The sequence below is a fragment of the Rhinichthys klamathensis genome, unplaced genomic scaffold (assembly GCF_029890125.1).
Source record: "Rhinichthys klamathensis goyatoka isolate OS25496 unplaced genomic scaffold, OSU_Roscu_1.1 h1tg000181l_1, whole genome shotgun sequence".
Lineage (NCBI taxonomy): Eukaryota > Metazoa > Chordata > Actinopteri > Cypriniformes > Leuciscidae > Rhinichthys > Rhinichthys klamathensis.
The window spans coordinates 348,300-371,166 of NW_026606709.1; the positions used below are offsets into that span (position 1 = coordinate 348,300).

Consider the following 22,867-nt stretch of genomic DNA (forward strand, 5'->3'; position numbering starts at 1 on the left):
AACAAAGGCTTTTCTGTTTGAATTAGATTTTTTTTTTTTTAACCCTCTGGGGTCCTTCATTTCAGAGTCACACTCAGGACCTTCGGGTCCAAATGGGCCGGAAGGGTGGGATTAATATTTATTAAAAAAAAAATCATCTTTTTTTTTTTTACTTGTTTTTTTATAATATTTTTTCTTTTCTTTTTTGGTGTTTTGAGATAATTTCAAAAATAAAAATGATTTATAATTAATATTAATGCATGGCTATTTTTTTTTTTTTTTTTTAAAGCTGTATTTCATTTTAGAGTCAAGCCTAGGCCTCATGAAAGCAATTTTTGAAATGAGATGGATGCCATCTGGTGGACAAACTGAGCATTTTAAAAATTCAAAACCCATATGTAATCTGAATTTATTAGTGTGTATGTGTATAAAAGTGTGTTTGTGTGTGTGTGTGTGGATGTGTCTGTTTTGCACTCTTGATGTTTTATAGATTCACCCCTTCACTGTTGTGTGCTTTTTTTCTGGATCGTGGCTGATTTGTAGTTTGTACGCACAAAATAACTCTGTATTTTCACATTTTTGCCAATTTCCCATTCATTTCCTATGCGGGTCCATTTGGACCCGAAGGTCCTGAGTGTGACTATTTTTTTTTACAACCACTTAGACTATTCAAATCCTGTCCCCAATTTTTTGGGGTGTTCATATGCCAAGTACCAACAAAGTCACCAAATTTCGGACCATTCCGATAAAGCAATGATTAAAAAAAAATATATATTTAAATGCTTCGGGTCCATTTGGGCCGAAGGACCCCAGAGGGTTAAAGAAACAAGCAGCAAATCTATTATCAGTTAAAGTTACATTCAAGCGGCAGCATACAAGAATCTTGGTTTTGTATTTGATTCTTTTGAAATATGTTGGTCCTCATTATCAGACTGAAGCACCTGTTCATTTACAAATCTATTTTGGGTCTATCAGAACTCTTATATAAAAAAGAGATTTTTAATCTCAGAAAGTTTATAAAGGACAAATAAAATAAAAAATGTTTTGTTCATGCAATGGAAGTCAATGGGAACTGAAACTGCCGGTTTCGAAAATCACTGTGTCGCGTGTATAAATTATGAGAAAAGAAAAAATTTCTGGCACAATTAACACGATTTCCTGACAAAACAATTGAGTCAAAGAAAGACCAAAAAAATGAAAGAAGAAAGGAAGTAAGAAAGTGAAGAAGGATGTGATCAATCACTAACTGTTGAAGATAAGGAGAGTTTATATTGTTTGATGGAGTCTGGGATTAATTAGCAGAGCTCTCAGTGTGTGTGTGTGTGTGTGTGTGTGACACCAGTGCTTGGCCTTTCACAGCTCATTACTGTGTGTCCAATCAGTGCAGGCCAGTGTGACTGCTGTTTATTTATACACACAGCCAGCCATGGCAGCCATTTGGCAGTTTTCTCCACTGGGGAGCCTTAAACACTCCCACATTGAGCTGAATCTGCACTGACACATTTAGCCAACACAGGCCATACTAAGACTACCCCACCCCCCCACTTTTTTATTATTCTAAATTAGGCTACTGAAAATACAACTGAACACATGATGGTGTATAACACTAGGTGGGACACTCCAGGCTGGTATGCATATATTTCTGTCTTTTTTTAAAATAAATGAATACTTTTATTTAATAAGAATGCTTTGCATTGATCAAAAGTGACAGTAAAGGCCATTATAATGTTTCTATTTCAAATAAATGCATGCAGTTCTTTTGAACTTTTACTCATTAAAGAATCCTGAAAAAAATTTTTTATCACGGTTTCCACAAAAATATTAAAGTTTTCAACATTGATAATAATAATAAAAAAAATCTTGTGCACCAAATTGGCATATTAGAGATTTCTGAAGAAATGCAATGATGTTGAAAATTCAGCTTTGCCATCAGAGGAATTACATCTTGAAATATATTAAAATAAAACGTTATTTTAAATTGTAATTTTCCCATGTTGGTTTTACTGTATTTTTGATACAGCCTGGGTGAGCATAAAAGACAAAAAAATCTGACCCCAAACTTGGTTGATTGGTAGTGTACGTCCTAAGAATTTGGAAAAAATATTACAATCATGAATTTTAAAGGTTCAAATTATATTTGTTTTCTTTTCCCGCCACAAAATAACAATTAAGTGAAGTGAACTGTGAATAATTTCATGTTTAAATGCCCCTGGGTCTTCAAAAAAAAAATAAAAAAAAAATCCTTCACATTAAAAAAATGGCAATTCCAGATATTTCTTAATTCCTTTCCCTGATGAAAATGTTTCAAACAAAATATATTTTCTTGTGAATATTGGTTTAATTATTACTAATTCAATATATACTGCATGTTATTTCTGTTAAAGAGGTTTTTGCTTCATACTTTTTTTTAATGACCCAAAGGATAGAAACAGTACAAGAAAGTTGTGTTTAATTAATTTTTTAATTATTATTATTATAAACACTTTACACATTAGAGACAGGACAACGCCTCTCTCGTTGGTTTCCAGGTATGTTCAAATAGGAAATTCAGGGCACTTGGGGAAAAAATACAATGCAGAACACTGAGCTTACTATGAATGAACATTAATTTACATAGACAGCACAATATTAACAACATCCTCTGAAATGCAATGACTAATTTCTGATACAACCATGCGCCCATGTACAACACATACATACATCAAATAAATAAATCCCCAACAATCTGACAATCCCTTTAAACCAGCCCATATTCCTCATTATTCTGTCAACAAAACAATGTATTTACAAACCAAATATATTAACTTTAGTTTTTTTTCCTCACATGGAGGACATTTGATTCAATACAAGCTCTTGGAGACCCCACTCAGTGGTTGACATTCACCTTCACTGATCTACAGTCAAAGCGGAGGGTTATGATTGCCCTCTATTGGCTTGAAATGTAATTGCACAACAGTGTAAGTTGATGGTAAACAATGTGCATGCATACCATGCGTTAAAGACACAACACTGTACGACATCCAAACAACTGCAGCATCATACTTTTCTTTAACTGACTCTAATACAAAACACAAGCATTATCCACACAACACATCTACTGACAGGGAGCACAAACTTATGAGCGCTAACCCAGAGAGTCATGGGAGGATAACATCATGCTGACACAGGTTTGCTCGCTCTAAAATGGGAAGATCACTGCTTACTAAACGACTAAAGGCACTTTAAACAGGGGAAGAGACATAGTTCCAGTGTCCACGTGTGAGGATGTCACAAACACTATTAATACTCGATTTATCCATACAGGAAGAACACAAAACCAGAGAAGTGCAATAGATGGGAACATACGACAGGAACAGGCCCGGTACAGAATTTTGTAGAGCAGATGGATGAAGAAATATTGATATTAAAACATTGATTTTGTTGCCATTGATATATTGAAATACTGATATTGTTAGACTGTATTTTTGTTCATTATTTGTCATTGAACTTGCTGAAAGGACACTTTTAGTATACATAAAAGTAGCAGGAAAGATTTAAAGGAAAGAAACTAAGGGAATATTTTAACTGACTTGATCTGAGGATGTGTTTTGCGTCATATTCACATCACACAATATGAATTCCGTATAATACATGATGACAGATACTGTGTCTTATGATGCTTGAAAACTGTGAGCCATATTGCTATTCCAGTATAGGTGCATATTTTGACACATTGTTGCATTTTCATCAAAAATGAACCGTTTCCACACTGGAGCTGGACACTGAAGCATCATGGGATTTGGCTAATTTATGCCAACCATTTTAGTTGCATGATTTCTGTATTGGTGAGAATAGTAGGGTGATGATAGAGGCGAAACTGTGGAATACTGGTCATTAGAGATCATGGATGTGCTGATGTAGATGGTAGAGTTTAGAGGATTTTGGATATTCACTCTGTAGCCATCTGCTCAATGTGATCACACAGCAGCTTGTTTTGCTCTGAAAGGAGATAATAGAAAGTGTGAATCGTATTAATACATATATACCATTCAAAAGTTTGGCGTCAAGAATTTTTTCAGCAGTGATGCATTAAGGTACTTCATTTTAGACTCACACTCAGGACCTTCGGGTCAAAAATGACCCGGAGGGCGGCATTAAGATACATTTTATTTGAGTAAAATCAATGAAATATATTTTTGTTCAATAATATTTTTTCTTTTCTTTTTTGGTGTTTTGAGATAATTTTATGATTTATAATTAATATTTATGCAATAATTAAGACCCATTTTTTCCCATTGAATATAATAGAAAATTTATATATATATATATATATATATATATATATATATATATATATATATATATATAAAAAATTTTTTTTATTAAAGCTGTATTTCATTTTAGAGTCAAGTCTAGGCCTCATGAAAGCAATTTTTGAAATGAAATCGGAGCCATCTGGTGGGCACACTGAGCATTTTTATCACGCAATAGCACATTTTTACCACTAGTGGATATACAGCTCTCTGTAGAAACCTATGGTGGAAACACTCTAGTGATTTTTTCACATATTGTTTAATTTTTTTCAGGTTGTTGATTTGAATATATAATAACAGATTCTCAAAGACTATTTTTTGTCATTTAAAAAAAAAAAAAAAAAAAAAAAAAAATTTTTGGTTGGTTTAAAGCTCCAGTCCGTAACTTTAAGTTAAAAATAATCCAAAATAATTATATTAAAAAAAACTTATTCTGCCAGTGGTCAAAACTATCTGCTTGCCATAGCTAGATTCAAAACGGTTAGCTTGTAATAATGATTTTAATTCCAGTGGTACTGGTGGGTTTCCGCGGGAAATTCGAGCATGTCTTTGCGTCATTACGTCACACCCGTACACATAAAGAAGGAGTTTCGGCTAGCCGGCTATTCTGCGTGTGACGAGATGTTTAGATGTATAGGCTTTTCTTGCAGCACTTTACATAATTAAACTTATGGCATCCAGAAAGATCCAAACAACAATCAGTGTCAACTGGAGATTCAGCAGTTATAAAACCCAAAAGACTTCGTACTTCGGATTTAAAGTAACAACAGGTAGTTTTTTGCTCTCGGGCTCCCCCTACAGTTGGGAAACAGTATTGTCCTCTACTACTGTCGTAAACTCTGTCATCCTGCATGCACGTGCAATTGTTGACAACCAGGATAGCCCTGAACACTGTAGGAGGAGGTCACATGCAGGTGTTCTGCTTGCGTCGCGTGTGAAATGTCTTCATCCCAGGTACAGTGGCATATATTTCAGCATGTCATATGAATATAATTTCATGGGTTTTATTTTTTTTCTAACGACAAATGATCGCGATGCTCACGTTTACAAGCCAGCGTCATTATAGTAGCCTAGTCTATTGGTTACCGTTTTACTGGATCTATATGATACTTCAATGCAATGTTTGAGTGGTTGATAATAACCATATATCGTCAATATTATAATATCAAGCTACCATAAATGAATCTGCAAATTTTACAAATCGATTTGCATTATAGCTTGAGGCAAGACAAATAAACAAATATCACAGACATGTTAGGTATCCTAAAATATGATTTTATTAATAATCTTCCTCCTTTCTTTGTACATGTTGAGTAGACTACACTTTTTAGGTCAAACATTTGCTATTTGCATTTCATCGATTGCAAAGTTCAAATCAGAACGAGAATACTAGCGATAGCTAACCATCAAAAACTAGAATATCGTTTACTAGCTACCAGATTGATAATTCGCTACTACTCTAGCGAATTAGAGAGGTTAGAGAGAGGCATTCTTTTTTCGATGGGGGGTTCGATGCTCCCTGCACACGCAAGGTCTCTCGCTCGCTTTCTCTCTCTGCCGTCCGCGCGCGTTGGAGCACAGTCTCTGTCTCGCGTGCGCGCTCGCTCTAGATTCCGGGAGATTTGAACTAATTTGCGGTATAACTTGTCGATCACGAGTGGCTCAACAGGTAGATCTATAGATAAACTCATCTTTCAGGGATTTGACCGACTGGGTTGACAATTTAGCGTGAGAAACCGGGGGTGTGGCGTAAGTGTGAGCGTGTGAAACCAATCAAATGCGGGTGTCTCACGGCCAATGCGTGAGAGTTGGCAGCTCTGCAATGTTGATCCTCGTTCTGCCTTTAACGCGATCACTTTCTCTTTTTCTCTTTTTGCTTTGCTCCGATAAAACCTTTGCTTTCTTGTTTTTCTGTGCTGCTTCGGCCATGACTATAACATTTGGCTCGCAAGTCCGATTTTAAGGAAGTGGGGGTGGTGGTGGAAGTGACGTATATGCCGTAAAGCAGTCGAATTTTGTAGTTCTCTTTGTTCGCCGGTTACTACCCGAAACCCGAAGTTTAAAAGTACGATTAAAAACGCTACAGACCCCGTCAGGCTATGGCAGACGTGTCATTCAACCTATTGTAAGTCGATGTACCATCACAAGAGACTTGGAAATATATTATGAAGGTTGAAAAGTTACCTGTTGTTACTTTAAGGTGGCTAGAGAAAGAGAAAGAAACCGTCTCATGCGAACACAAGGATTTAAACATCGGCGGGGCTTTTGAAAAGTGCGTGAACTCCGTGTTTTGAAGGGGTTCAAAACGGAAGAAGAGACGGCTTTTTTTCTGCTGAACAAGTAAGACATTTCAATAGTTCAATCGTGTAACAGTACGTTTTCTTAATTCACACAGTTATGGAGTTTCCTTTGTTGTGCCTTTCTCGTTTTGCTATTATGGAGAATATGAATTCTGAACTATTAGTCTAGTTTAAATTTAACATTAGTCACGCAATGCTGATGTTGTTAACATGAACAATTTGAGAACAAAGTAGGCTATAATTTGCACAGTTGCTGTAAATCGCGTTGATTAAATCTAACGAAGCTTATCATGTCGAATGCTTTTCCCCCTTAGTTGGTCAGAACAAAAATGGATTTTACTTACTTGTTCAGAAGACATTTTCTTATGAAAATTCTTATGTTGGTCAAACTTTCAAAAAGTGAATCTGTGATTCTGTATGACAGTATCCACACAGTGCGGTGACTGACAGCAGCACTCGCCTCAAAGCACTGTGTTCATCCGCGCTGTTTCATGCCGATTTACAACCCACGTAAAGATAATAATTCCGCGAATCACTGCAGTTACAGATTTCGAACAGAGAGATGGCGACAAAGAGGAAAAAATACGGACTGCAGCTTTAAATGGTAATTTGAAGTGGCAGTTTTACTTTATAATACAGTCAAACCTGAACATTGCATTATAAAGAGAACAAATGGAAAACATTTTTGTCACCCATTGTTTTAAGAGATTCACCCCTTCACTGTTGTGTGCTTTTTTTCTGCATCCTGGCTGTTTTGTAGATTGTATGCACAAAAAAACCTCTGTATTTTCAAATTTTTGCCAATTTCCCATTCATTTCCTATGGGGGTCATTTTTGAACCAAAGGTCCTCCTGAGTGTGACTATTTTTTTTACGACCACTTAGACTTTTCAAATCCTGTCCCGAATTTTTTTGGGTGTTCATATACCAAGTACCAAAAAAGTCACCAAGTTTCAGACCATTCCGATGAAGCTACAATTTTTAACATTTTTAAAAAAAAACGCTTCGGGACATTTTTGTCCCGAAGTACCCCCAGAGGGTTAAATTGTGCCAGTAAATACACGTTTCTATTCTAAATTAATTATTTTCTTTTGAACTTTCTAATTATCAGAGAATCCTAAAATATATATATATATATCAATTTCCACGAAAATATTAAGCAGCATAACTGTTTTCAACATTGATAATAATAAGAAATGTTTCTTGAACACCAAAACAGCACATTAGAATGATTTCTGAAGGATCACGTGACACAGAAGACTGGAGTAATGATGCTGAAAATTCATATTTAACATCACAGGAATAAATTGCATTTTAAAATATATTAATATAGAAAACTTTTAAATCATAATAATATTATTTCACAATATTACTGTTTTTACTGTATTTTTGATCAAATAAATACAGCCTCGGTGAGCATAAGAGACACCCTTTAAAAACATTTAAAAATATCCCAAACATTTGAACAGTACTGTAATTAAGCTTACAAACTTAATACAATTTAATTATATTTAATTTGGAAAATTACACTACCTTCGTTCAGATTTCCAATGATTGCCTGCTTCTTCAGGAAGTCATTGCAAAGTTTCTTGCTCAGTCCAAATGCCACCATGTTATGAGTGAATGTCCTAGACAAACAGAACAAATATATATGAGCATATGAACATGTTGTTTTTGTCAATGTTGTATAAAATGAGACAAAAAACCATGTGACTCACCCCAGCTGACCGAAGGTGATGTTCTCATTAAATCTGGAGCTATCGTCTTTCTCTTCCTGGGTCATATGACACCACTTTTCTCTAAAAGGTACAAAAAACATGGAGGTCAAGGTCAGAGGTCAGTGATATTTGACCTTTTTTTCCTCTCATCAAGCACGAGAGACCATCAACAATAAATGTAGAAGTTCACTCAGAAACTTTTTAAACACATTCCAATGAATACTGGGAGGTTATAGAATTAAAAATGTGTAAAAACAATCATACAAAAGGACACATGTGTATTAGCCATACATTGGTGCTCATGCAAAATCCAACAAACATTTCAGAATAAGTATTAGTGAGCAGTCAGCTGTAGCCATGATTCACAATAAATCAAAACAAAAACAAGACAATAATTTAAATAATAAAGAGCATATGTGCAACACAGAACCACAGTATAATTCAGCTCACAAAAAGGAAAAAATGCTCAGGCAAACAAACCAATATGCATTTTTCTTCTATGTAAAAAATGTTCCTTTGTGGTTTGAGTTTAAGTCTCATTTTTTTTTTGCCTGTTTTATTGCCTGCCAGGTGAAAATTTTAAGTCTGAACACTTAGAAAGGCAATAGCACACCTCCCTTCAACAAGCCAAATGATTTGAGGAATCATTTATGTCAGTAGCACAAACGGTGTGGGACGAATTACATGCAATGCCAAAGTTTAATATCTACGGCTGGGGATCCGAACGAACCCCTAACAGCGAGTCTGAGCACTAGTAATAGTGATGCTTCTCTTACTGTAGCAAACGCTACTAATAATTCAAGCTGTTCTCGGTTAGCAGTTGACATTGCAGTGAATAGGAATATAATACACTCTGAATGCATGCAATGATACAGAAAATAACGCAGGGAAAGTCAAAAGAGGGGATCAGCGGTTCTCGACTGGTTCCAGAACATCGTAGACATCCATTTTACATTGGACATCAAGTGGTGACCCAAAAACAGTTCCAAAATTGTTTATCGTTCAACGTAAACAAAACTGTCCCCGGTTAAACATTGAAATGTATTAATATCATTGTTTTCAATGAGGGCATGTCATGCAAGCTGTCCATGCTGGCCAGATGAAGTTGATATACCGTGCCAAAATACTGTGTTAGATTGGATGCAAGGCTTTTGAAATCAACAACAAAAAGGCATTTTCTCTTCCTGTTTAAAAAAGAGCCTATTTATTTTACTATACTAACTGCATGAGTGTACTGTTGTTTTTCCCTGCTGTCAGAACAGATATGACACTCATATTTGTGTCACAATCCAGTAGTATTTAACTTTTAATAAGGTCCACTGTGTCGTTGAGAGCAAAGTTAAAGTTGTGCAAGACGACATGATAAAAAAGCCAAAGCATTATGTCAAGGCAAATGTGACACGAGTCAGTACTTTTTTGGTGGACCTCAAACACTGTGAAGTTTCCTTTGAGTACTGATGAAAATGTTATCAGAATGTTACACAGCTTCCTGGCTGGATGCTGCGCTGATAGATACTGCTTATTGTGAATATCTAGCTGAAATACGTCAAGGGTTCCACAAGGGTTCCTAATCTTTTGACCCACGAATTTCCCAGACGTGATTAGAATTACATTCAAAACAAAGTATTTCTAGTTGTTTTTAGTGGAGCATAACCAGAAAAAAAGTACAATATATAATTTTACATACGCTACCGTTCAAAAGTTTGAGGTCAGTAAGATTATTTTTAAGAAATTGTTTTATTCAGCAAAAACACATTAAATTGATCTAAAGTTACAGTATAGTTAGAGTAACAATACATATACATTAACACAAAAGACTTATACTTCAAATAAATGCTGTTCCTTTGAACTTTTAAAGAATCATGAAAAAAAAATGATCATGGTTTCCACAAAAATATTAAGCAGCACAACTGTTTTCAACGCTGATAATAATAATACATTTTTCTTGAGCAGCAAATCAGCATATTAGAATGATTTCTGAAGGATCACGTGACACTGAAGACTGGAGTATTGCTGAAAATTAAGCTTTAACGTCACAGGAATAAATTACATTTTAAAATATATTAACAATAGAAAACAATTGTTTTAAATTGTAATAATATTTTAATGTTTTACTGTATTTTTTGATCAAATAAATGCAGCCATGGTGAGCATAAGAGACTTCTTTTAAAAACATTTAAAAAATGCTACCGACCACAAAACCTTAAACGGTAATGTATAATAAATAACTATAAATTTATGTTTTGAAATTTTATCAATATTATTAGTTTTTATTCTTTTTTTAGGTCTGTAAATCACCGAAATTCTTTGATATTGCCAAGCTTTCCATGGCTGTTAGAACCCTGCGCATATTATACGTATATAAAACGCAGTTTCAATTCTGTCAGTGTATCATCCTTTTCCTAAACTCTCTCCACTTTCCCCTTCCTCTTTCACTCTCAGTTCATTCTAACTGATCTAACTTCCCCCCTCTCCTTTTTAATCCGCCTTTCCCGTCTAGCAGTGTCCAGGGCAGCAGACGGAATGAAGGACAGACCTTTCATCTTTCTCTTCCTCAGCCGTCCGCCTGCGCGAGGCAGCAAGGCACAGGGAGAAAAAGGGTTAAAGTCACATGCATAGAGAGAGAGAGCGAGAGAGAGAGAAAGAAAAGACAAGAGAGGATGATGAGCAGATGAGCAGTGTGGAAGAGTAAACCATAAGAGCACAGAGAGAGGCTGCAGGATCTAGACATCAGTACAAACACACTGTAACACTGTCACGCACCTCTAGCTAGTTTATTTCAACATCACTAACAATCTATCAAACACACTGTAAACTCTCAATCTCTCCCTCTGGCTTTAACAGACACACAAACAAACAAGCAGTCTAAACAAACACGCAATCTAACATGTGCTTTTGGTGCTGTGCAAAGTCTGTTTTGTTTAATAGCACGATATATTAGGAGAAAGAGAAGAAACGCACTATAGAAGTAATAAGAATGACATGGTTAAAACCCTGCACTCTCTCACCTCGTGGTGGGGGATCTTTTATTTCTCTCACAATGGACGGCATCAAAAAACGCTGCGTTCCAAAACCTCAAAGTGTGCCTTTTAAAAAATAGATACAAGCAGACCAACATTAGCATCTACAGTATATGTGACAAAGGATCTGACATTGTGTTAGCAAAGTTAGAATAACATTGTACATTAACACACCAGCCTCCTTTCCTGATAGGCTTCCATTGTCAGTTTTCGGTTTTGTTTTACAAACTTAAAATATTTTCTGCGGTAATGCGACATTCTGTCATTATTTTCATGCCCATTAAGTATTTCTCTGCCCAATTCCCATTACTGAAAGGCAAAAAAGGAATATCCTTTAATTGTAAAATACTTACTATTTGTTGCAGTAAATTTATTTAATGCTGATTTTTAATAATCTTATCACAATTGTAACAAAAATATTAAGCAGCAACACGGTTTTTGACTTTGACAATGATAAGAAATGTTTCTTGAGCACCAAATCAACGTATTAGAATGATTTCTGAAGGATCATGTGACACTGAAGACTGGAGTAATGATACTGAAAATTCAGCTTTGCCATCACAGGAATAAATTTACATTTTATATTTTAAAATCCCATAAATGAAAACATTTTAGGATAAGTTTTAAAGATTTAAAAGTAAAAATAAATTTTTTAAACAATGTCATTATTTTTTAAGACAATTAAGTATTTCTCTTCCCAATTTACTGTGACGCAAATATTTATATATTACTTAAATTTGAAAATATTTAAATATCATGGTACTTTTTCTTGTAGTAAATTTAATAAAATAATAATCAATAAAATAATAATCAATAATTTACAGTCACAAATAAAAAAAAATGACCCTCACGACTTTCTCATTACTGGTTTATTGTAATGAAAATAGCAATTGCATTTTTTTTTACATTACAGAGAATTCCCAATTACTTAAATTTTACAATGATAATAATAAAATGATACAAAATCCAATTTCTTTTTTTATTCTGGCATGAAATATGATTGGCAAATTCGTTGATTCTGATGAATATGTCTGAAACAATGTAACAGTAATTTTTGGTAGACACTGACAGTATGCCACAAACACAGTCAATAATTGCAATGAATTGTAAAAACCAAGAATATTCCTTTTAAATGCTGATTATGTGAAAGGATACATTTTAGACAACTTCAGCTGTTCGTTTCAGCATTTTTGCGGGGAAAGAAAGATTATTGACAACCTACCAAATGGGCTGCTGTTTCAGGTGCGTGTACAGGTAAATTTTCTCCTCTTCTTTTTTATCCGGGGAGAGAGGGGGAGAAACTACAGGGTACGCAAGCAGAGATAAGCACAGTTAATAACTCAAACACCTACATATGTCTACAGAGACAATCCCTGTGGGTTAAGCGTCTTGCTCAACAGCATACTAATGGTTGCCAATGAATCGTTTGGGTAACCGACCCAGATACTTAACCACTAAGTCTCACCACCACCATACATATAAAAAACCCTAAGTGAGATATCTAAATACTGGTAACGACACAACCACAGGTGAGAAGAGGGAATTAGAGAACAACACACAGTGATGGTACATGAACTACTGTACCTGGAGTTTTGGTTTTCTGTTCAACAGGCCTGTCTGAGTCTCTGAGGAGGACAGAAAAAGAACAGAATGAGTTTGTGGGCCGCAGAAGCTTGATTAATTAAAAGACAGAAAATCACTCACTCATTCTTTCGGCCCAAGGGTCCTCTCAGTTTGCTCTCCAGACCCCCAAAAAATCCTTTAACGTCAGACTTAGCGGAGGTGTTTTTAAGCATTCGCTCTGCGATATCCTTCTTCCCAGAGAGCCAGACCTTTCCACTGCGCAGGTACGAGTCGATCCCCCCGCTGGGCCTCTCCAACAGCTCTGTGGGAGACAGCTGGGACTTACCTGTCACACACATATATTCATTAGAAATTAAAGTGAAATTAATTAAAAAGGCACACTAGGCAGTCACACTCTGTGTACCTGTATATTAGGAGTAGAAATCTTTAGGCACCACAAGATTAGATTTCGATTTACAGATTTCGAGTCATGGTCTAATTCCAAAACGATTCTCAAATCAGTCAAATCTTTAGACATTACAAGTGTTGAATATAATGCATATAATGGATCTGTGTATACTTTTTTTAAATCAAGTAAATCACACAACTATTTAAAAGTTTGGGGTTGATGAGATTTTTTAAATGATTTTGAAAGAAGACTCTAATGCTCACCAATGCTGCATTTATTATGATAAAAAAATACAGTATAATTGTGAAATATTACTACAATTTAAAATAACAATTTTTCTATTTTAATACTTTTTAAAATGTAATTTATTTCTGTGATGGCAAAGCTGAATTTTCAGCAGTCATTTCAGTGTCACATGATACTTCAAAAATAATTCTGATTAGGTGCTCAAGAAACATTTCTTATTATTATCAATATTGAAAACAGTTAATATTTTTATGGAACCCATGATGCCTTTTTTCATGTTTCTTTGATGGATAGAAAAGAACAGCATTTGTTTTAAATAGAATCTTTTGCAACTTTATAAATGTCTTCACTGTCAATTTAATGCATTCTTGCTGAATAAAAATTACTGACCCAAACTTTTGAACTATAGTGTATATCCATGTTTCCACCCTCCCAAGTTTTTTGTGTTTAAAAAAAAATACATGAAAATGGCATTGTCCAATTTGCCGAAACAATAAGCGGCAGTGCCAGTAATGTCCGAGTCATACACCGTAACAGGAAGTCGGAGGAGGTCTGGATGTTTCTTTTTCAGATTACATTCCACACAGTATGATTAATATTAAAGGTCAAACTTACTTACCCATGTAGTAATATGTGAAGCACATGGTCATGAGGTGTTTGGCGGGAGCATAATCATCCACCTGGTGACATCTGTCAATCAATAAAATCTGGGTCACATGTGCGTCACACACATGCAAAAACACTGGCTGTGTCCGAAATCACCACCTATACCCTTAAATAAGCCACTATTTGAGGGGACAGCCATTTGTAGTGGCATCTGAAACCATACTGGACGTTATTGAGTGCACTCATTCAATCCCATAATGCACCGCAATAATGAGTGTACAACTGATGTACACTCAATGGCTAGAGAATACCCATAATGCACTGTGAGTGTTGTGCCGAATGAATTCCTGCAACTCGCCAGAAAAAGGCGACCGCAACTGAATCATCCATCCATCCATTTTCCAACCAGCTGGCCCTATGCGAGTACAGCGTAATATGATACCGGTATAAATTTCGATTTAATTGATTATTAAATTGTTTAATTAAGGTTTATACATGCTAGTTTCCATGACAGAGTCAAGATAAATGTTTTCATTACTACTGGAGCTGCCAGTTTGCCAAGTTTCAAATGATTATTAAACAGCAAGCACAAACAACGCAAAAGCGGCAGCCCTTCCGCCTCATTCAGTGTCCGAATTCACTCACTCATTTTCATTCACTCCTTCAAGGCGACTATATTAGTGGAGTACTGTAGGGGAATAGTGAATGAGGGTATAGGGGGCGACTTCGAACACAGAAACTGACTCGCCAGGAGTTCTCCAGAAAACTGAAGCAGCTCTCAGACGGTTTGGAGTGGCTTCCATGTAATGTCAAACATAAACCTTAGATATTATCGCTGTACTTACTCAAACAAAACAACAGCGAATGACTGCACCAGCCTGTAGAAAGTCTGTTCGCTCACACATTTGGAGTGGCAGCGCTGCAAACACAACGCACGGTTATCATCACAACAGTGTTTGTTTATGCATATGTATATTATTGCATGAGTTTTCTTGATCTTTCAGAAAGACTGTGTGATCTGTACATTGAGTCTATATGGACTGTGCTTGACGTTTATAGAGATATTGTGCATATTAGGAAAATGATGGCCGATATTTATTTTCAGATAACCAATAAACGGGCAATTATTTAAATAAAAGATTATTATAGTCTAAATAAATAAAATCAATGAAAAACCTAAAATGAATAATTTTAAAAGCAACAAATAAATTTAGGCATCACAAAAATGGATATTCAATTTAAGGTCTGTTACATTTAAGTTACATACAGTTTTGTGTTATTAAAGATTAATTTTAATATTGGCTGATGATAACCATTATGGTAATGCAATTGTGCATCCCTACTACGTTTTGGTCATTTTAACAGCCATGTAGTCAAGCCATTTTTACCACATTTCTCAAACAATGGGTGTGTAGTTCACACCATTATTGTGTTGCTTCATAAAATCCTATTTTGCTGAAAAATGTGTTGCTAAATAGGTTTGCAGTGCATTTGCAACATATTTTTTGCTATGTTTAGTATGATACAGCAAGAATAGGCTCTTTAGTCCGTTTTTTTGAGACAGTGCTACAGCACTCACACATAAGGTGTAAACAACGATGTACTAAAAACAGAAACGTTTTTCATTTTTATGTTTGTTTTTCAACACATTATTTATATTTTATTTTATTTCAGCTTTATTTTAATTATTGAAAAGGATTTTGAATAGTTTTAGGTTTACCTCTGGTGCAGAATGTGTGAAACAGGTCTAAACCATCCCCTAAAATGTCACCATAATCAATCCCAAAATTAAAAATGAATTTAGAAAAGAAGTCATGCAATGATTACTTTCATGATTAATTACAGTTGCGCCTCTCATACCTGTGCACTGACATATTTGGCGAACCACTCCCTGCCTTTCCCGTTCTCTCCAGTGCACAGCTCTCCAAAGTGAGCCTTCTCCTCCTGATCAAAGTCCTCCCTGAGAGAGGGGAAAAGAATAAAAGGAACCAGTGGGAGGAAGAGAAAGGCAAATGGGTAGGGAGAGCGAGAGAGTACTTGAAACAACAGGAACAAACGCATACACATGCATCAGTTGAAACTAGACTATAATTCACTGTGAAGTTAAACCTGTATGACTTCCTTACTTCCGTGGAGAACAAAAGTAGATTTTCAATACAACAAAAGTACACCGTGACAAGTGGCTGTCAAGCTCCAAAAAAGCCCCATAAAAGCAGTCTCATACACTATATTTTAAGCCTTCTAAAGCTAAACAATAGCTTTGACGGAGGAAAAGACTAAAATTTAAGAGCGTCTTATGAGTGGTGTTTTTTCTGATCTGGTGTGAATGAGATTTGCTGAAACTGCAGAAATTTTCAGTAGATAAAAACGTACATTTGGCCTGTTCGTCACAAAATTATCTTGTGGCCTCAGATAACTTAGGATATAGCAAGGCACGCAAGTACTTTTATGGTGCTTTTTTTTTTGTACTTTCTGGAGTTTGAAATCCACTGGTCACTGTAGTTATAATGAAAATAGTGGCATGAACATTCTGTGAAACATCTCTTTTTCTGTTCTTGGTATGAAGCATGTCTTTAAGCTTTAGTTTGTGAAGCAAATCACCTTCCATGGAAAAGCTTTGCCACATAGGTTTTCATGAATCCTCGTATCTCCGTCTCCTCCGCGTCCTCAGTACTGTGACTGGAGCAAGACGAGGACCGCCGCGTGCTCGACGGGTGTGATGGCGATTCTGTGCCCTCGTTCTCACTGTCGGCAGATTCGGTGGCATCACTATCGTCTTCTCTGTGGGACGTGTGTGTGGGGGCCATGGGCTCTGGAAGAAGGGGCTCCATGGTGACGTCGCTCGCAGGCTCAGGGACGAGAGGCTCGGATGAGAAAAAGTCCGCCCCACTGGAGGGAACGAGAACAGAGGGCGCTGTCCCTTCTGGGGGCGAGTCAAATTCTATGAGGTTGTTCACCACGGCCCCCTCCATGCTTTGTTATGGGGGTAATTCAGTCAGTCACTAGGTGAGATATGATGATGTCAGCTCAAAAACCCACAGATGGTACAGTCGTTTGTAGCTCCACAATTTCGTCACAGCAGGACCTAAAAAAATAACAATTTTAATGTTATAAACAAATAAAAAACTATTAAATCTATTACATTTCTTACAACTATATATATATATATATATATATATATATATACACACACACACAGGCTATTCAAAAGTTTGGGGTTTGCAAGATGTATGCTCTCCAAGGCTGCATGTATTTAATCAAAAATAAAAGCAGGATTTTGTGAAATATTATTACAATTTAAAGCAACTGAAATATTTTAGTGACATCTATTCCTGTGATGCAAAGCTGAATTTTCAGCATCATTACTCCAGTCTTCAGTGTCACATGATCCTCAAGAAATCATTATAATACGCTGATTTGGTGCTCAAGAAACATTTATATTTATTATCAATGAGGAAAATATTTAAATATTTTATCATAATTATTATTTTTTTAATAACAAATAGAATACAAAGTTCAAAAGAACAGGATTCATTTGAAATTAAAATTAAAATCTTTTGTAACATTATATAGGTCTTTATAACTTTTTAGCAATTTAATGCATCCCTGCAGAATAAAAGTTTTTTTTAAAAACTTACTGACACTAATCTTTTGAACAGCAGTGTATTTTATATTTGAATGTTTTTTTTATTTATTATATATAATTACATTATAAAAATACATACTAATATATATATGTATATATAATACATAAATAAATAATGTAAAAATATAAATATATATAAAAATTCAACTATTCAAAACATTTTCATGAAGTGTAACATGACGGTACGGGTACTTTAACATCCTCTTCAGTCATAAACTTCCTTGCAGCTGTGTTTATACAGACTGACCACAGCATGAGGCAACGCTGAGTCTGTCAGATCCTGTTAATATGATGTTAGATTATGAAATCCAATGCACAGAATCTCAGTGCAAACTCATGTGTTTCCATGTCCTGCTAATGTCTTTCACTCTCAGAAATATTCTCATGCAGACCAGTATATAAAAGATGCCCCATCAAATATGGTAATGCTTATTGTTTTGATATCATGGATAAAATTGAATGTACACAAGTACTTAATCTTGCCTCTGTGAAAATACCATCTGCTTCTCATACAACTGAAGACGAGTGACTGCCCCAACAGACGCTAATAGTTAGTGTTAAATTCAACGTGAATTGCCAATTGCAAACCACTCCTTAGCATGACATATTTCAGAATGAAACCAGATATAGGAAAAAAAAAAACTCCATTAGGAAGAGATTGGATCATGAATAGTAGTTATTTGGCCATTGGATAACATTATCCAGTGATAACCAGTGTGAACCAGCCTTAAGATGCAGTGGACCTTGCAACCATAGCTTTTCTAAACAGTGGCTTCAGGAAGTCAAAGTGAATGAAAACTGAATGAATTCTGCATAGAAGAGCAATCAATATATGCTATATACCCGCATTATTTTTACAAGGCCAGAAACTACATTCCGTTAGGTTTTGGAAAAAACCCTGAGAAAAGCAATAGCACTGAGAGGATTGGTTATGTAATGCAGAGCTGGAGGAGCGTGACTTGGCTGGCATTCGCGCTCACAAGTGCACACAAACACAACCACACAGTGACCAGAGTCAGAGACTGTGTTAACTGCGCCTGCTTTTTTTTTTTCACACTTATCTTTAAGAGGCACAAGGCGGAAAATAAACTGCATGTTGGCGTGAGCAGTATGAAGAAAACCTTATACCACAGTAAAGGTATATAATAGGCTATATCACAAAATATTTTAATTCTTCAAAAAATTCTTTATTTATTTCAAAAGCATGTGGTAGTTGGTAATCTAGCGAATTAAATACTAATACAAACCAATTTCTTTATAAAAAAAAAAGCCACCAAATGTAAAAATAATAAGAAAAATAAATACTGTACAATCACAATCCCTTAACTTACACGCTTCACGCAAGCATCTAGTGATTTTTTTTTTGGTTAAAGATTTGAGGCTTATATCTAAAGATACCAAACCTCTACACATTGCTGCTTCTCTTGAGCTTTATAAATCTCAGCATTCGAGGGTAAATGCACATGCTGCGATATCCCTTCCTCCCTGCACTGGAGCACTCCCCCCTCTTTCTACTCCATCCATCCATCCATGCAACAAAACACCCCTTCATCACGAGCCTCGAGGCTCAACGTAGAGGTGCTGCTGTCAGAGTGATGGGACACAGATGAGTTGGAGTGGGGGAGTGAGTGGGTCCACTGGTTTAAGAGACTCAATGGGTTAGGGTTACCAAAGCACTGCAGGGATATCGCGATAGTCAGCAGTGCAGACAGAAAGATAATTACATGGGCGATAAATGTCTCAGAGATACTGGGTTGGCTTGTGGGCAAGGTCAAGTCGGTCCAAAAAAACCCCCTAGAAAACTAGTGAGCTAGAACAGTCAAGGCCCAGATGTTACATTGAACATCAAATGGTGACCAGTACCAGAATTTATCACACACAAGCAAACAAAAATGTTTGTAAAAGTAAACATTTAAATATATTAAATTCCATTCAATTTCAAAAATGGTCTAGCATTCCCAGGCATTTATATAATAATATGTATAAAAATAATAATCTAGGCCTAAGTATATTACATGTAACAATAATATTAATTAATTAATTATTATTATTACTACTACAGTACTACTAGTAGTAATAATCATAATAATTGATATCACAATTAATAATAATAATAATAAATCACACAAAACACATTGCTTTCAGCACAAACTAGGTTTATCCTCGACGCAAGAAAAGTGAACCCTATTTAATGTATATTCTGGGTTGCATTTGATTATTTTTCCCAGCAGAATTTTGTTCTTTTTCTTACAGGATGAGGGGGAAGTCAGACATTGCCTAATCTGGGTAGCTTCTACCAAGGAACAGTATTTTGGCATAGATTCATCTGTTGATTAGATCCATAACCTTTGACAACAAAAGTTTTGGATAAGCTGAAAAGTCTGTTTATTTTGCCATCATATCTACGCACGATTAGATTTTATTATTTGCATTTGGCATTGTTTTTTTTCCTGCTGTCCCTGCTATCAGATCTGACCTGTATTCAACCCTTTGAGAACCACTGAATTAGATCACTTGTTTATTGCATTGCAAGCTAAATGCAAATATAGAGAGACTGATTTAGATTACAAGCTGGTATAGAACCAAAGAGTAAAACTGTTGTAGGGAAGAAAACAATTATTAACCATGCAGGATAGTGAGTGATAAAAGTTACCAGAGAAAACCCCCAAAAAACAAAACAAAACTAAAAAGACAAGACTTCGTCTGGATTTGAACAACATTCAAAAGCTTGCAGAAATCGGTTTCAGGAGCAGAAGGCTGAAATAGCGGTCTCTGATGTGAAAATAAGGCCACAGAGAGGTTAATTTGAGGCGGTTTCATTTGCATCATTATGCAACATGTCCTGCTATTTCCTCAAGGGAAACCTCACTCATGTCTGTCACAGCATCAGATGCTGTGAACTTAAGACTGTCATTCACGCACAGAGCTTGATCATCTAGCCTAGTCGCTGACTGATCCTGCACCATCAGACATAAACAACGTCTAAATGAATCAATGCTTCTAACCAGAGAGCATCAGATTCAATAAAAGTCACATACAATTACCCTTTTACTGAGACACTGCACAGACCACACAGCACAGAATGAAAATTGCTTCTAAAAGTGAGCTTTTCATCAATGGCCTGCACTTGAATAGGACAAGAAAAACGATCCTCGGCTTGGCTGGAAACAAGAGCACTCTTATCTCCGGCCACTTGAGTTTAAAAATATGTAGTCATGTTCATAAGGCCTGCAGTCAAGCATGGATGCCAGGTTTATCTGACTAATGCTTAATGGCAGAGAGACACACTTATGGTCGTGACTTTAAAAATGGGAAGGGGGGGAAATGCAGGTAATGAAATTCCTAACACTTTGGCTGATATTTATTATTTCACAACGACACATCTTAGTAGATTCATCTAAGCATAGATCAACCACTAAAACAGACAGAGACTTTATTCACAGCACACAAAGCAATTCACAACACACTGAAATACTATAGTGTCATCATACCTGCTAATGTAATTCCAGACAGTAAGCGGAAATTGAAATCTTAATAAAGTGAGAAGGAACTAGATTCCATGCTGTTGCAAGAAATCGCATGGATTTCTCCATTGAAAACAATGGCACTTCTGCTCCAGTGCTTTAGACCTTTTCTTTTAGTTTAGTGTCTTAAAATAGCACCTGTCAAAATACCAGCTTATCAAAAGACAACTCACAGGCTTCATCAGAAACATTTCCTACAGTCATAACGGCCCTATTTTTAGCCTCCACAATAAGTGCCTATTTTCATTAGCACTAATTTAATATCTCAAAATGCATAGCATGCAGCTCTGGTTGCTTGAAACACTTATGAAATAAAATAAGCAGTCACGTATTGATCTGAAACAGTGGTTGTGAGAATCATTTGGGCATTATGGCACACACATTATAAAAATGCTGTCTGAATAGGCAGCTCACTAAGTCGACATAGCCATGTTCTTTAAGATCATCATTCATACTTTCTTCATACCAGCACAACTCAGTTTACTCGTGAAAAATGAAACCTCCACCACTCCACCTCCTTATTGTAAACAACACTGTGCAATCATATGGCACTTTCATGCGGAAAGGAAAGCGACATTTTCTTGAAGTAATTAGCCTACGAAGAGCAGTCTTGTTCATTCTGTTACTAATTGCATTTATATAACGGCTCGCGCGTATGTACACTGGTTTCTGCCTGCAACGTATGAATGAATATCAATAATGAAAAAATACAATTTTATTGTAACATCATGTTCATTGAGGCTACAAACTTGATCGTAAAGGCACGATGATGGACATATCACATATGTTCCGAATGTTAGCGTCAAGTCCCCTGATAAAGTCTTGTTAGTAGATGACACTTACCCTGGATGTTCCAGCTGGAGCTTCGTCTTCCCAGCGCGTACGATATACAGGCTGCTCTGAAATACTCTAAGTGCGCGCATGCGCGACAATCAGTAACGAATGGGGGAACCCAGTGACGTAGCCATGATGACACGTGACTGCACACTGCGCATTTTTTACAGTTCACGTTATATTGTCAGTTCAGCATTTTTGTGCGTGTATTTCAGAAAGCCTATATAGAAACTTTGGAGTGTCAGTCAAAAATGTGCATACACCTGCTCTTTCGTTATTTTTACATAAAAACGATTAAATAATTAATACGAAAACGCTTATACAATTAAAAATAAAATACAGTAAATCATAATATTACTACATTTATTAAGTGTATATATGTATATTATAAACATTAAAATGTAAAAAATGTGATATTTAATTTGTAAATAGTAATATAAATTTTACTTTATGATTAAGCAGTCTATCTTGACGTTTTTGTTACTTGATTTCATTATGTATGCATTTCACTAATGTATTGTTATAGCCTATTTCCATCTAAATGAAAGAACAGTTTTGTACATTCATTTTATTTTCACATTCAAACTATTACACACATCCATGAAGTATGCAATTTCTAACCATGTAGGATACTGATACTTTTTTTATGGTTGATACCAATATCCAGATTTGGGCTAGATTTGAGAAACATTGAAATGCTTGTAGAAATCTATATCAATTGCAAACGTTTT

The 22,867-nt window shown here is 35.7% G+C and overlaps 1 protein-coding gene across 2 annotated transcripts; it reads right to left on the reverse strand.

Moving 5' to 3' along the window:
- Positions 1-3,387: 3,387 nt before the first annotated feature.
- Positions 3,388-22,207, reverse strand: kiaa0513 (KIAA0513 ortholog). 2 transcript variants are annotated; one of them, XM_056261153.1, is made up of 13 exons: positions 22,146-22,207; positions 16,734-17,217; positions 15,993-16,092; positions 14,978-15,051; positions 14,146-14,216; positions 13,013-13,217; positions 12,893-12,933; positions 12,531-12,609; positions 11,297-11,374; positions 10,825-10,854; positions 8,289-8,369; positions 8,104-8,198; positions 3,388-3,957 (listed from the first exon to the last, which is right to left on the reverse strand). In XM_056261153.1, the coding sequence occupies exons 2-13, from the start codon at positions 17,102-17,104 to the stop codon at positions 3,908-3,910; spliced, it is 1,275 nt and encodes a 424-aa protein (XP_056117128.1). In that variant the 5' UTR covers positions 17,105-17,217; positions 22,146-22,207; the 3' UTR covers positions 3,388-3,907. The 2 variants fall into 2 exon arrangements, with proteins under 2 accessions (XP_056117128.1, XP_056117129.1); XM_056261154.1 differs by lacking the exon at positions 10,825-10,854.
- Positions 22,208-22,867: the final 660 nt, after the last annotated feature.